General features: G+C 42.9%; 1 protein-coding gene across 1 annotated transcript in view; it reads left to right on the forward strand.

Annotated features, from left to right (window-relative positions):
• FBXL5 (F-box and leucine rich repeat protein 5) overlaps window positions 1–15,723 on the forward strand; it is a 54,805-nt gene that overhangs the window by 28,581 nt on the left and 10,501 nt on the right. The window contains exons 7-10 of the mRNA XM_084625975.1: window positions 328–476; window positions 667–749; window positions 10,786–11,508; window positions 14,471–14,619. Coding sequence (XP_084482101.1) covers window positions 328–476; window positions 667–749; window positions 10,786–11,508; window positions 14,471–14,619 — 1,104 coding nt within the window. The remainder of the gene's footprint in view (window positions 1–327; window positions 477–666; window positions 750–10,785; window positions 11,509–14,470; window positions 14,620–15,723) is intronic.

Here is a 15,723-nt window from a genome sequence, read left to right on the forward strand (position 1 = left end):
TCTCGTTTATGACTCTGTGGTAGAGAAGGAACTGGGCATGGTTAGCCCCACGTGCTGACTAGCCTTATGACACAGCACAAGGAGAGACCACGCATATGCTGGCCTAACAGACACTGCTATGAAGTTCTCCAATCAGCAGCATAGGGATGCAGACACACCTACACTGGAGCACCCATAGTAGGAGACATCTCGAAGAACCATCGTTACTGCATAAGGTGGATAGCTTTTTTTGTAAATCTTGTATTTAATGTGATATGAGGAGATGAACTTTAAAAATCTCTCTAAATACATGGTAAAATCTTACTTTCTCTTTGATTTATTTTACAGAAGAGGCTGCAGAAGAATCACTTGCAATTAACATAGCGCAGATGGAAAAGCATTTACTCCATGGCTTAATTCATAATGTTCTCCCACATGTAGGCACTTCAGTGAAAACACTAGTACTGGCCTACAGTTCTGCAGTTTCTAACAAAATGGTATGTATTGTCAGCACTAATATGTTTGAGTGTGTAGGCTATAATTAGTAATAATATATAATTGGTGTGCTTGAGTCTGTATTGTCAGTGAAGTTGAATTGCAACTCAAATGAGCATTCATTTGCATCTTGGCTGTGAGACTCTTTAATTGTCTGGTTTTTGCATTTTCTTTTTTTCATTCCTTTCCTAGGTTAGACAGTTCTTGGAACTTTGTCCTAACTTGGAACATCTGGATCTCACTCAAACTGATATTTCAGACTCCGCATTTGAAAGGTTAGTTATTTGCTTTTAAAAACTTGGTATCTATAGCTTTTCCAGTAAAAAACCAAACCAAACCTAGAGCATACTGTGACTAGTATAGTAATTATACATAGAATGTGCATTCAACCATAACCAACAATCAAACTAAAGCAGCATTAATATTCTACTTAATATGGCAGGCAAAGCTTATAACTATGGAGTGGAACATTTTGAAAAGGTTTCAACTGTTTCAGCATTGCACATAACCCCAGTGAGTTGCAACCCTTGCATAATAATCTTATGGGTGTAATGTTAACACTTAATGAATGTAATGCATACTACTTGAGCGCTAGACTCTATTGGGCATTTGCTTTGGGTGCGGATGCGCTCCGTGTGCCAGTAACTGGAAATTCTTCAAAAATAGCAGCTGTTTGTGAATGCGCCCTCACTGCTTCCATGATCTCCACCAAGAACTTCGGGGGCTGTGCAGGCCAACAGCCTCTCCGGTTCCATTCTACCACTTCCAGTCTGGAATGGAACTATTCTCTGTCTAGCCTTTCCAACTTCCCTGCTTGATGATCGGTTCCTTAAATAAATTTTTTAGGTGTTTTATATTCATTAATCTGAGGGTAGTGGGTTCCTCTCCATTCATTTCCCCTATCATTTTAGGGCACCTTGTTATGCCCAAAGTTCCAGATTTCAAAGCCTGGCTGGCCTGCCCACAGAGGTTCCCTCTGAGTGACTTGCATGAGAGCTGTCTGTACTGCCTTGGGGAAGCACAGACCCCCTCAGGTATGACGTCTGCCATGCCTTTCCTCAGTGTACTTGGCAGTTTCAGGAATTCAGACTTGTAGGTGTCTTATGGAGTTCTCTTTGAGGCCCTGTTTGGACCTGGGGCTCTCCTGCTCCACATCTACCGGATCTGAGCCTCCCGGTGTCATCCCTCCAGAACCGCAGCCATTCAGTTGAGTCTTTCAAGAAATCTAAGCACACCACTATGTTATACCAATAAAATAAAAACCAGCAGGATCTTATTAAAGGGAAAAAGGCAAAATACCACATTTATTGTGAATACAGAAAGAATCATAGTAAGCAGTTAGTTATAGCTATAACATTCCATTCAATCTCATATTTATTCACACATTCAGTCATACAAACACACCCACACACACAGGTTCTGCAAGGTTGTTATCATAGTTACCAGCCTTAGAGTTGCTCATGCCAAGCCACTGGCCAGGTGGCCTGGACATGAGGAGGGAGCAGGGCCTTGTCAGATGCTCATCTGATGCTCCTGGAAGTTGGTTTGCAGAATCAGACCCCAAAGTTCTCACTTTTTAGAGTCTATTTTTATAGGAATTTCTTCCTATGCCAGTCTATGGGAATTGCTTCATCATGCTGTTGCTGAATCAATCAGCAGATAGCACATTCCTGACGGCTCCAAGATGTTATCTTGTTCTTTGGTTCTCCCATCCTTGAGGCTGTTGGGTGGATTCCAGTCTGCCCTCCGGGGGGGGGGGGGGTCCTCTGGTTATTTCCACTTGACGCCTTCTTCAGCAGATGGACACTGGATTCTTAGGCTGGCACCTCCCTGATCATTCAGTTATTATCCACACCAAGCATCCATCCACATACATCCTCTATCTCTATTTTAATCACAATTGTTAATACAACAAAAGGGCGGGGAGTCTCTGGGTGCTGTTTCTGTTGTTAGAGTATTGCTTTGAGTCTCTCTCTCTGTGAATTGCTTTGAGAACAGACTCTGTCTTAGAATGTACTAACGCAATTAGCAGCTTGCAAGTTTCACACATAGAGGGAGAGAAACAGTACCAAAAACCAAGAGACCTCTTAATTAGTAATACCCTGGAATTGAAACTATGGGGAATCAAACTCATTTGTGATTTTTAATACAGAACTTCTTTAATATGATCCAACAACTAAATGGAGGTATGAAGAAGGCCAGGGTAAACACCCTCGCAAAAAGAGGGATAAATCACCTCAGAAATCCTCCAAAAAGAGGTTTATTTCTCCCCTTCCTCAGGCACCACCGGATGCCCCAGGAAGGGTACATCCAGACCTTGCAGGGAGCAGGGGCCATTATCGACGGTTATGAGAGGTACCAGCGTCCTGAAATTGTCTGCTGAACGGGCAGGACCAATCCAACACCACACAGAGGCAGAAGGGACTGTTTGCCCTCTGCACTGTTAACACCAATCCAGCAGAAGTCTGCTGCTTCAAAGAGAGCATTGACAGATCCAACCAGGATGCCTGCCAACTCTCCTCTGGTGAGATCTCTGTATGCTCTGCTTGAAGATCTGGCATTTTGTGTGTATCCAGAATTTCTGATCCTCTTGGACCGATTCTGCTGAGAGATGTTCCAACACTACCAACTCAACATTTGCCAATCCCAAGCTCAAGCCATAAGGCGGAGGCTCCAGCACTGTCAATGTACGATTCATCAGCTCATATCTGTGGTTGGTCAGGGTCAGGATACACACCCATTGGTTTGTCCACGAGAGCCTGACCATTCGTACTTGTCGGATGAAAATGACTCAGTACTCAGGGTTCTTCTGACAATATAGTTAAGAGCTATCCCTAACAGGGCTTCTAAAGTCTTCCAAATGTCTTCATGAACCACAGTGTTGCTAAGGGATCAACAGTACCCCACATGGGGCCCACCTTCACGCTCTTATGATACCGTCCACTGACCTTGCTTGGGCCCTTGGGATTAATATCTTCATGTGCCAGCGTATGAGGATCCCCGATATCACTGCCAATAATAGTCGAAGTCCCCACAGAAGCACTTGTTAAGGAGGAACAGTGGGAACCACTGGATCCCCTGGCAGTGCTTTCTTCATCCTTCCAGATGAGGCAGTGACAGTAGCTTCTCCCTCACCACCAGATGATTACAGGCAGTGCCGTGGCCTCCTGAGGAGGATGGCTTAATCTCTTCAAGTCCCACTACAGTTGATTCAGGATCTTACCCAAAAATTTCTGGATTTTCTCCAAGCTATGGCTTCCTCTAAAGTGGTGTGCCCCATGAACAGGGTCCTATTGAAGCTTTGTAAAACAATTTGGCACATTCCTGCTACTTGTGCCCTGCCCCTGAGGAGGGCTTAAAAGAAATATTTTGTTCGTTCCCAAGGGAGCAGAATATTTGTTTTCCCACCTTTAATCCCAACTCCTTAGTGGGACAAGCTGTCATGGAGTGTCAGCCTGGTTCCATCCCTCCTGACAAAGACACCAAGAGATATCTCTTTAACAGAACTTTTAATTGGCTAGCCTACTGTTTCACGTAGCAAATTACTAGGCATTGATGTCCAAGTACGACTTCATGAATTGCAATAAGCTGTTAGAATTCTCTAAGTTGCTGAAGGAATTTAGGTCCCAATTTCGGGCCATCCTGGATGGGGGTTGACCTTCCAAGCACTTCTGAATGCAGTGGACGCAGCATCATGTTGCATGCCTGCCTCGGTAGTTATGAGATGGGTTTCAGGTTGCAGTCCTTGGGGCTTCCCTAGAATGTTCAGTGATGGTACAGGATTTCTCCTTTGTGGTAACAGTTTTTTGAGTGAAAAGATAGGAGTCACTGCACACTCACAAAGACTTCTGCTCTACCCCAGAGGTGGGCAAACTACAGCCTGCGGGCCACATCCAGCCCGCAGGATCCTCCTGCCCGGCCCCTAGGCTCCTGGCCCGGGAGGCTAGCTCTCAGCCTCTCCCCTGCTTTCCCCCCTCCCCCGCAGCCTCAGCGCGCCGCGCCACGCTCTGGGCAGCTCGGCAGCACAGTTTCAGAGGCACAGCCTGACCTGGTGCTCTGGGCGGCGCGGCTGTAGTGCTGCCAGCCACCAGTGCTCCAGGCAGCGCAGTCAGGGGGGCATGGGGGTTGGATAGAGGGCAGGGGAGTTGGGGGTGTTGATAGGGGCCGGGCGGTCAGAGGGCGGGGAACAGGGAGCTTGGATGGGGCGTGGGTCTGGGGGTGGGGGCAGTCATGAAGTGGGGGGTTGGGTGGGGCGGCAGGGGTCAGTCGGGGTGGGAGGTCCAGGAGGGATGGAGAGCAGGGGCTGGTGGATGGGGTAGGAGTCCTGGGGGCGAGAAGGGGGGAACGGCGTTGGATAGGAGGCGGGAGCTGGGCCACGCAACCATCCACACAGCCTCCCCTAACTAGCTCTCCATACAATTTTGGAAACCTGATGTGGCCCTCAGGCCAAAAAGTTTGCCCGCCCCGTCTCTACCCTCTGCTATTTGGGGATATGTACCCTGGTACCCCTGAGGAAATACTCCAGGCTGCTGCCTCTGGTTAGCACACACCACCTCAGTCATTTTTCCATCAAGGGATCTAGGAGCCCCTTAGAAAATGACAGAGGGTGCATCGTGGGCAGGCACTCCACACCACCGCCCTCCCCTCTTCAGTTCCTAACTGCCTACCAAGAGGCATTTTGTTGGGATACTCGAGAGCCATCAACTAGTCTCCATACCACCTGTTATCTCCACTCCTTTTGGTGGATGCCTGGCCTGTTTCCTCCTGATGTGGCACCTTATCACATAGGACAAATGGATTTTCGACATCACCTCAACTGGCTGCATCCTAGAGGTCTTGTCTGACCCCCTGCTCCTGGCCCTCCCTCCTCATCCCTTTTCAGGGACTCCTCTCATGAGAGGATTCTCAAACTGGAGGAGGACTCCCTAATCCAGTTGGGGTCAAGACAGCCTGTGCCCTCTCCTCACAAGATGAAGGGCTTTTACTCAAGATACTTCCTCACCTCCCAAAAGAACGGGGGCTGGAGACCCATCCTGGACCAAACAGCTGAGTGTCTGCTTCATTCAGTGATATTCCCTGGCCTCAGTAATCTCCTCCACAAACAAAGGTGACTAGATTGTTGCTCTCTATCTGAAAGATGCATATTTTCATTTGGACAGTCGCCTAGCTTGAAGGAGATTTCTTCATTTCACTGTAGGTCCAGAGCACTTTCAGTACAGTGTGTTCCCCTTTTGCCTATTGATGGTCCTGAGAGTTTTTGTGAAGGTACTTAGAGTGGTGGGTGTGTACCTCCACAAACAAGGTGGCCCAATATTTCTCCACCTGGATGATTGTATCAGGAAGTGCAAGCAAAAGTCACCTCACTTGAACTATCTTATGCTTTTGGGCTTCAGGTAAATTCAGAAAAACCACCTTACCCCTCCCCTGCCCTCACAAATTACACAACTTAGTGGAGTGAAACTGAACTTGATCACGGCAAGGGCCTCAAGACTGATTCCTCACAATGACGGACCTGGTCGCCCAGCTTCATCTCAGCCCTCAGAGGGTGGTCTGTTCCTGCTTAGGCCTACGGGTTTGGCTGAGGTTGGTCTATGTACCAAGCAGGGACTCTTTGGACAAGAAGGTCTTGCTCCTCCAGAACGTGTTGCCATTACTTATTTAATGGGGGACCAAGAACAAAGTGTGTGTTGGGGTCCTCTTTATTTCTAAACCACCTACAAAAACACTCATCATGGCTGTCTGCCTTCTGGGATGGGAAGCACACTTATTCAGCCAGACAGCTTGGCATTCCTGGTCCCTGTAGGAATCCAGGCTACATCTCAATCTTCTTGAGCTTCAGGCGGTACACAAAACATGCAAGATGTTCCTACCCCTTATTTGGTTTTCTCATATACAGGTAAGCTCAGACATGGCCATTGTCTATTACATAAACAAACAGGGAGGCTCAAGATCCATCCCAGTCTGCAAACAGGCGGTCCAGCTCTGGAACTGATGTATACCTCATCAGATTACCCTCTCAGCAGTAGTGGGAGCTCCACCCATCAGTAGCGCAGTACATCTTTCATCTATGAGGTGTCCCATCCTGGGAGCTTTTTGCAATTCAGTGGAATGAAAAGGGCTTTACAGAGTGGCTCTGGGCCTCAGCTCCAGAGGGGATGGCTTCCTAGTGTGGGGGTTGGACCTGCTGATGTACTGCTTCCCTCCCATCCTCTTACAACTCTGTGTCCTCAGAAGAATCAAGCTGGACAGGGCTGCAGTGATCCTGATATCTCCCTGGTGCCTGAGGCCGTTCTGGTTCACCACCATCCTGCAGTTGGCCTCATGCCCATGCATTCACATACAACTGTTCTCGGACCTACTGTCTCAGAAAAAAGGCAAGATCAGCCACTTCCACCTGCACCTTGGCCTCTCTCTATCTGGTGGCATAGTTCTTGGATGGACAATTCATAGGATGTCCAGTCTGTCCTTAACAATAGCAGGAGACTATCTACAGAGAAGTGATTCTCCCTGTGGAGTGATCAGCACCACTTAAAATCTTGAGGAATCAGGAATCCATGTAATCGTGGAATATCTTCTCTCGATGAAGACAGCTGGCCTATGCATCAGTTCCATAAGTGTATGTTTGGTGGTTATTTATATATACTTTCTATTCTTTAGTGTTTACTACTGTGAAGTTCCTGTAGGGTATCATAAGGACATTCTCTCTAGTATCTAAATCTCCTCATACCTGGGACCTGAACCTCATCCTCACTTACGAGTCCTCATTTGACTCCTGCTCTGTACTAGGAGGACAGGATTAGAATTCAAAATGATCTTGACAAACTGGATAAATGGTCTGATTTAAGTAGGATGAAATTAAAAAAGAGCAAATGTTAAGTATTACTTTAGGAGGGCATAATCAGTCCCCACAAATACAAAATGTGAAATGACTATCTAGGAAGGCATACTGCAGAATAGGATCTGTGGGGGTGGGGAGGGGAAAGAGGTGTGTTAGTGGGTCACAAACTAAATATGGGTCAACAATATAATACTTTTCCAAACAAAAAAAGCAAACATCATTCTGGGATGTATTAGCAGGAGTGTTATAAGCAAGACATGAGAAATAATTCTTCTTCTCTACTCAGCACTGATAAGGCCTCAACTGAAGTATTTTGTCCAGTTATAGACACCACACTTCAGGAAAGATGTAGACAAATTGGAGAAAGTCCAGAGAAGAGCAACAAAAATGATTAAAGGTCTAGAAAACATGACCTATGTGGAAAGATTGAAAAAATTGTGTGTGTTTAGCGTGGAGAAGAGAGAACTGAGGTGGAGACATAAGTACGTAAAAGGTTATTATAAAGAGACAGGTGATAAATTGTTCTTAACCACTGAGGACAGGGCAAGAAGTAATGGGCTTAAATTGCAGCAAGGGGAGATTTAGGTTAGACATTAGGAAAACTTCCTAACTGTCAGGATAATTAAGCAGTGGAGCAAATTACTAGGGAGGTTGTGGAGTCTGTCATTAGAGGTTTTTAAGAACAGGTTGGACAAACATCTGTCAGAGATGGTCTAGATAGCACTTAGTCCTGTCTCAGTGCAGGGGACTGGACTAGATCGATCAAGGTCCCACCCAGTCCTACATTTCTATGAAGGTTGCCTTCCTGATGGTGATTACCTTTGCTAGGAGAATAGGTGAGCTTGGGGCCCTTCTGCTGGATCATCCGTACATGGTCTTTCACAGAGATAAAGTATCTTTGAGTTTGCATCCCAAGTTCATCCCTAAATTGCCTTCTGAATTTCACCTCATCTTCTGGTGTTCTATCCCAAGCCTCAGCATAGCACAGGGGACAGATAGCTCCACTCACTGGATATATGCAGGACTCTAGTCTTATCCTCGCATGGGACAAGACCCTTTCTTTGAAGTCTTCAAGATTGTTCGTCACTATTGCTGAAAGAAAGAAAGGGGAAATTTTCTTTTCCCAAAGACTTTCAAAACTGCAGCCTCCCGTTTTTACAGTCCTATGGAAGCCCTTCAACTTCAGGCTGTCAGGAGCCACTCATCTAGACCCCAAGCAGCTTTAGTGGCTTCCCTACTGGGAATTCCTCTCTCAGAAATATGTAGAGCAAGGGCTCCATTCACACTTTCACCAGGCATTATGTCCTAATTTAAGCTTTGGCTGAAGATATTTCCTTTTGGTTCAGCAATCCTTCAGTCTGTGGTTCAGAACGTTTCCTGCAACCCTCCTCCTCAATGAGCACTTCTTGGGAGTCACCCCAGTGAATAACCATAAGCACCAGCATTTAAAGAAGAAAGGAAGGTTACTTACCTTATAGTAACTGGAGTTCTTTGAGATGTGTGTTCCCTATTGGTATTCACAACCTGCCCTCCTTCCCTTCTGCTTTATTTTCTTGTGATTCGCGGTTGAGAAAGCATTAGAGAGGTGGTTGGTCCACTCCGCCCCTCATGTCCTCGTTGGGAGGATGAGGAGGCATAGTGTGCAGGTGTGGACCAATGGACATGGCTATTGAAGAACTTCTGGGTGCATAGAGCACATTTGCACCCACACTGAATACACATAGGGCCTATACATCTCAAAGAACTCTGGTTATTATAAGGTAAGTATCTTTCCTTTCATGTAGTAGTCAAGAGTGTCTCGGGTTTTTTCCCTGTAGCTCTAGAGCTGACATAGTTTGTAATGCTTAGAGCACTAATTGTAAGAGGGTTCAAATACTGCATTATGATCAGGTATCATGGACCCCTTTGCTTGGGTGGAGTTCTGTTGATTTCAGTTTTACAGATGAGGCTATAGAAGTTCCATTGGCGTCATTGCGGCTTTGTTTGGATGCGGGGCCTGCACTAATAGATCCTGCTACAGTATCGGGCTAAAATTGCATGTTCTAACAGCATATATGTCATAAGTGAGGGGCTAATGAAGGTTACAAGCTCTGAGAGTTATGCTGGTGGAACATGTAACATCTGAGCGAAAGATTCTTTAGCACAACATTTAAAGTCTGTTTCAAATGTCAAGCTGGTGGCAATACTCTGTCACGTGCTAAAATATGTCATTGCTTCTTCACGGCCATATAGAACTTCCATGAGGGATGCTGACCCTCTGGAAGTTATTCACTTGCAGAGCTTGTAACTCCTATGAAATTTGTCAAGCGTTTGATGAAAGTTACAGTCCTTGCCAAGGTACTTGGAAGGTTTCAACTTACGTTTTTTACCTTTCCTAATTTTTAATTAGGAAACTATGTTTGTACTAGTCCTAAATGTGATTTAGTACATCTAAATAAATATGAGCTTTCAGGGCAATTTATTTTTAGTTATGGGTAGGCAAAAAAGAACATCTTTACTCCAACAATGGAAAAAATAAGCACATTTTTAGAAGTCCATAATTCAAAAATGACTTCCTTCATTAATGTAAAAAAAAAAAAAAAAAAGATCTTTTTTGTTTAAGACTAAAGTTGAGAAATTTCAGGCTAAAAGGTGTGAGATTTTTTTTTTGTTGTCAAAAGACCAAATTGTTTCCAGTGCAAGGTCTAATCTTTCAGCTTCAATTATGGAGTCGTATTGTGACGCTAATATGCTCCTAGAGCTTCTGGAATCCAAATATCCTCTGTTTTAAATACTTTACTAAAGTGGAATGCAAGGGAATCGAGAGGAGGATATATATTAAATACACTAATACAAACAACAGCCAAGCTTGAAAAACTGTAACTGTAGGAATTATAACCAAGAACTATTAGTGCTAAAGACTTAAAAACAAGAGCCCAATCTCATATTTTCCGATGTCAGAGTATAATATCTCTTCCATGTTCGCCAGCTCGCTCAAGCCATTGCGTGATCTTGCAGTGTTCAAGTTGCTTGCGAATTTCCAGTAGATTAGGACAGCTCTTTTGGAAACTATGTCAACAAGAACTGCTTTTGAGAATTGTTCAACCACAGAGATTTCCAGTAGCTTCACTTCGTCTTACAAATCATTTTGGAGATTATTAAACTGTTGTTGTGGACCTCTTACTTAGTGTTTTAAATAACATTACTGTGCATGTTTCATTCCATGTTTCTTTAGATATCCTTACTCTTTTTGGGCATTTATAAAAGTACTTCTCATTGTAGGATGAGTGCCAAATCATATTTTTTAATTTAACTGTTTTCTTCTTTCCCTTCAGAGCTGAGGCACGTGTAGTATAAACACTTAATGAATTAATTTCAATATCGAATTTCTCTACAAAAGTCAGGAAACTACTTACCTGCCTTTGTTTGTTCATTAAGAGCCTTTACAAACATACATAGAACTGTATGTTCAATTAATCCTTTTCTGATTTCAGTTGGTCGTGGGTTGGTTGTTGTCAGAGTCTTCGCCATCTTGATCTGTCTGGTTGTGAAAAAATCACAGATGTGGCCATGGAGAAGATTTCCAGAGCTTTGGGAATCTTATCAGCCCACAACAACAAAGGAGTTCTGAAAAGTTGCAGAAACCGAAGTGCAAAGACTGTATGGAGAAATAAAGACATTACCATGCAGTCCAACAGGAAGTACAGTTTGCATGATATAACTAATGAACCTCTTATCAAGGAAGAAGGTAATGAGCACTATTGGACTAAACCTGTCAGCTCAGAAAGTTTCAGCTCTGCCTATGTGTGGATGCTAGATGCAGATGATCTGGCTGATATTGAAGATGCTGCTGTGGGGCGACGCAGAAATATTGAGGGACTTTGTGTGGTGGAACCAGCATCCAGTCTTAGTTGTTCAGCATCTTGTTACAATAAAGACATTGTTGGACTAAGGACTAGTGTCTGTTGGCAGCAGCATTGTGCTTCTACTGCCTTTACTTATTGCAGTCACTCATTTTGTTGTGCTCGGATGGCACTAAGAACTATACAAGCACTTCCAGAGTCCTCTGCACTGTGTAAAAAAACAACAAGGACTAGACAGTCAGAGGGAAAAGACTTTGCATACTCTGGGAGTGAAAAATCAGACCAAGAGACTGCACGAGTTCTTCAGTTCCTCAGTCTGTCTGGATGTTATCAGATCACAGACCACGGTCTCAGGTAAGTAGCCATTTTTGAGCTACTGCAGTCATCAAAGAGAATTTCCTAGCTTTCAAGGAAGAAAAAGCTATCAAATGTGATGAGGAAGGCAGCAGGGTCAAATTAGGCGTGCAAGATGAGATCGTATGTTGTTCTTATAAAAATAAGAAACATTATGAAATGTATTAATTCAAAGTGCTCCCTGTTCAGAGATACATAGCAATAGTTACATGATGACTGAATTTTAATAGCCTGATGTACATAATATTTTCCTGGTAGTGATTGTGGGAGAGGTTTATAGCTTAGCTTTTATGTAGTTACTTTTCAAGTTTTATGACTTAATATAATTTTGGCTTCGTGGCACTTGATCTAAGCGGTAGCTTTTCACTGGAAGAAAGAATTTTTGAATCCTCAGAAGATATGTAATTTTATCTGTCTGAAGGTGCATCAGCATTTTATGCACAGCAGTTTTAGGTGGGTTTTGGAATCAATCCTTAGAAGTATACATATCTTCAGCAAGAGATTAATGGCTGGTTCATTGGCTTACTGTGTGAAAACCTGAAAAGCTAGAGTAGTGTCTCCTTTAAAAATATTCATGTATAGTATTGGGCATAATTCTGTATGTAAACAAGAACAAGTTGTATATGAGATGATATATAGTGCATAGCAAATGAAGCTTGACATGGACATTAAGGACTTGGTGCCAATAGTTTAGCGAAGACTTAAAAAAATCATTTCTGAACATGCAGCATAGCAGTCTCCTAAGACTTTCAGTCAAACAAGGCTTGCTCTCTGTGGCATCACAGTACATATTTCCAGACTCATGAGCTGCTGTTCTCTCTGAGCAGAGGACAGGGTAGGGAAAGGAGCTCTTTCTCTGTTTTCATGAGGAATATCAAAACACATAATATTTAAAAACAAACACTCCTTGCTTTGGAGAAGACAGAAAACCACTGATGTGGCAGAAGACTGTAGATTAGTCATTTTTTTATAAGGTTTCTGCAATTTTTGTTTTGTCTACAACATACTGCACATTTAAATATTTATTATAAAGTGTCTGTCGAGTTTGAAAATTTTCCCATTGGCCTGATTTTCAGAGGTGTAAGCAACGCATTCCTCTCATTGGTTTCAGTTTGCATATAGACTCTTAAATACAGGTTTAGGAATCCAGGTTTTAAATCTGAGTGTATAAAGGCTCGCATTAAGCAGATAATTAAACACTACAACCTAAATGAATGTAGCATTAAGAATGCATTGTTTAAAATAATTAAAAGTTGGGGTTGCAATAGCCACTTTAATTTAGTCTGACTGCGTATGTGTAATAATTTCTATTCTTGTTTAAAAACATACGTAAAATTTCAGTTTTTACTTAAATTAAAAGGAGCACCTATCATTTGCTCTAGCTATCTTTGACCATAACACCATAAATGTGTATATATTGTATGAAACATTTACACAATACCTAGAGAAGGCACTGAATCAAAACTCTTGATCTTATTGTGCCTGGATTTAGGACAAGTTCAAATCTGGCCCTGAACTTTGCAGTGTGGTACTATTTCTGCACCAACAGATGCTGAGGTGAATCTAATTCACAGTGGCTAGTTTTGTGGTACTTATTCTGCAAAACATCCGTTGAGTTCACTTCTTAAATGCCTGTCATCCAATAACGAAGTATAAAATAGCACAAAGATCAACTTTGTTATAAAATGTGGAATCACCTGTTCTTAAAATCAAAAAGGTGTGCTTATTAGGGAATAGTGCCACATTGTATTACAAAAAACAGTACTTGAGTTAAGTTCAGACTTGCAACTTTAAAGTTAAAAAGAACAGGAGTACTTGTGGCATCTTTGAAACTAACAAACTTATTTGAGCATAAGCTTTCTTGGGCTACAGCCCACTTCATCGGATGCATAGAATGGAACACAAAGTAAGAAGTGTGTGTGTGTGTGTGTACACACGCCCCCCTTCTTACTATATGTTTCATTTTATACATCCGATGAAGTGGGCTGAAGCCCATGAAAGCTTATGCTCAAATAAATTTGTTAGTCTCTAAGGTGCCACAAATACTCCTGTTCTTTTTACGGATACAGACTAACATGGCTGCTACTCTGAAACCTAGCTTTAAAGTTGTTCTCCTCTGTAAAAACGAGAGACTACACCAATGTTAAATGAAGGTTCTGTGTGCAGATCAGTGGGCTCTGTAGAGGAACTGCACCTTTCTCTTGTGTAGCGAGAGGACCTGGACACAATCTAAGTTAAACTTCTGGAAGTTACTCTCTGGAGATAAGAAATTGGGAACAGTTCCACAAGTTAGGGAATTGAGCATCTCTGGCTAAAGTAATATGTGTTTGGGAGACATCGTTTGGCTCTGGGTTTTCTGAAAAAGTAAGTCTGACTTCTAGCCCCAACTGGGCAACGGACAGTTACTATCTGGATTGAGCCCTGGTCGGAGTTCAGATGTTCGTGCAGAGCTGAGGGAGGAATTTTGTTCCGGTCTGTGCTGGCTCTAATCTTATAACAGGCAGAACTCCAACCGACTCAGTCTAGTTACTTGGGCAGTCTGGAGCTTCCCTTTCAAAGGAAAAGAGTGGCAAAAATGGGACCTGATGTAAGGAGGAGAAAGAAGAAGCTCTAGTTTCTTGTTTTTCTAATTGCCTTACATAATAACTTTGCTTTAGCATCTGCAGTAGACACTCAGGTAATAATATAAATGCTAAAGTAAGCGCATCTAATTATTGAATACAAAATTGGCAAGTTCAAGGCTGACCACTGCATTAGTGACTCCTTTGATTTTTATAAAAAGAATACTTGAGCATTGACGTAGGAGTGTTGACATAGGGCATCACCTTCCTTTGTGTCAATGCTAACATTGCTTGATTTTAGAAAATCCATGAACTTGGCAACGCAGCTGAAGCATCTGCGTTGACGGCAATCCAGTTCTTTGTTCTGTCTTAACACGTTTTGACTTTCTCTTTGATCATAGGGCGTTGACCCTGGGAGGAGGACTGCCACATTTGGAACACCTTAATCTCTCGGGTTGTCTTACTATAACTGGTGTGGGCCTGCAGGATTTGGTTGCTGCATGCCCTTCTTTAAACGATGAACACTTTTACTACTGTGACAACATTAACGGTAATGTCATTTTGTAAAGTACATGATAACTTTTGGGGGCTCAAAGTTGTTTGATTTAGGGAATTTTTAAACTTTTTTTTTTGTATAACAGTGAGTTCTGTGGTTTATCAGGTTAGCCTTTGCCTCAGTTTCTTCTGTGTTACACTGGATTTTTAAAAATTTCAAATTGTTTGTGAGCATATATATTGTATAGGTGAGTATTTGTGATTCCTTGTATCTTGCATCTAAATTAAATGTAAGTAACAAAGGATGGAAATACCTCTCAGGTTTATCAGTTATCCTCAGCACAATGAACAACCACAAATAAACCCCAAACCCTCAGTGGGATTGCTTTCTTATGGTAGTGACTGTAGTCATGTGGGCCCATGAGAATAAGGCTAAGTGCTAGTAGCACGGAGGAGAGAGATCATGTTGGTCAATGTGCAGAACAGTCCATAATACTAGAGCATTGATGTACATGTGTTCACACAGGGCATCTCCTTCCCTTGTGGTCAGTGCTAATGTTGCTAATGCTGAGATCCTTTGTACGTCGCACTTCCTCCTTTGTGGAAGATGTGGTGCTCTTTGCCCCTTACAAGCTCACAGCGGTACCAAGATCATGAATTAGGCTTTGTACAGAGAATTAGGTTCCAGCTTCACATCAGAGAAACTGGATGGTTGGTTTGTAACTGAGTATAATTGAAGGGTTTGGGTTTCTCTGAGGGGAATGTTTGACTTTCCCATTTTTACTTTAGTTATCCCCCTTGCCTGTTCTCAATGCTGACTCCTCTGCATCTACTTCTACCCTCTTTATGCTAATGAGGAGGCAGAGAAGGCACATTGAATAGATGTAGGCTACCTTCAATGACCCTATATGCCCACTTTGATAGCATTGAGAGGTGTATTGCCTAGGAGAACAGATGCAGCTATTGTTATGCATTTAGTGTAGTAGAATGAGTGTCTTATGACCATTTAAAAAAAAAAAAAAAAAGCTTTTGTCATCTTCCCTGGACTGTTTACAAATATACCTTGTAAAGATTTCTTCATCACTACTGTCTTTGTTAAATGTGGATTTTGAGGACATGCTATAAAGGACAGGTCCTTAGATAATACATAGAGGAGTAA

This window comes from Lepidochelys olivacea (genome assembly GCF_965140295.1).
Source record: "Lepidochelys olivacea isolate rLepOli2 genome assembly, chromosome: 4".
Taxonomy (NCBI): domain Eukaryota; kingdom Metazoa; phylum Chordata; order Testudines; family Cheloniidae; genus Lepidochelys; species Lepidochelys olivacea.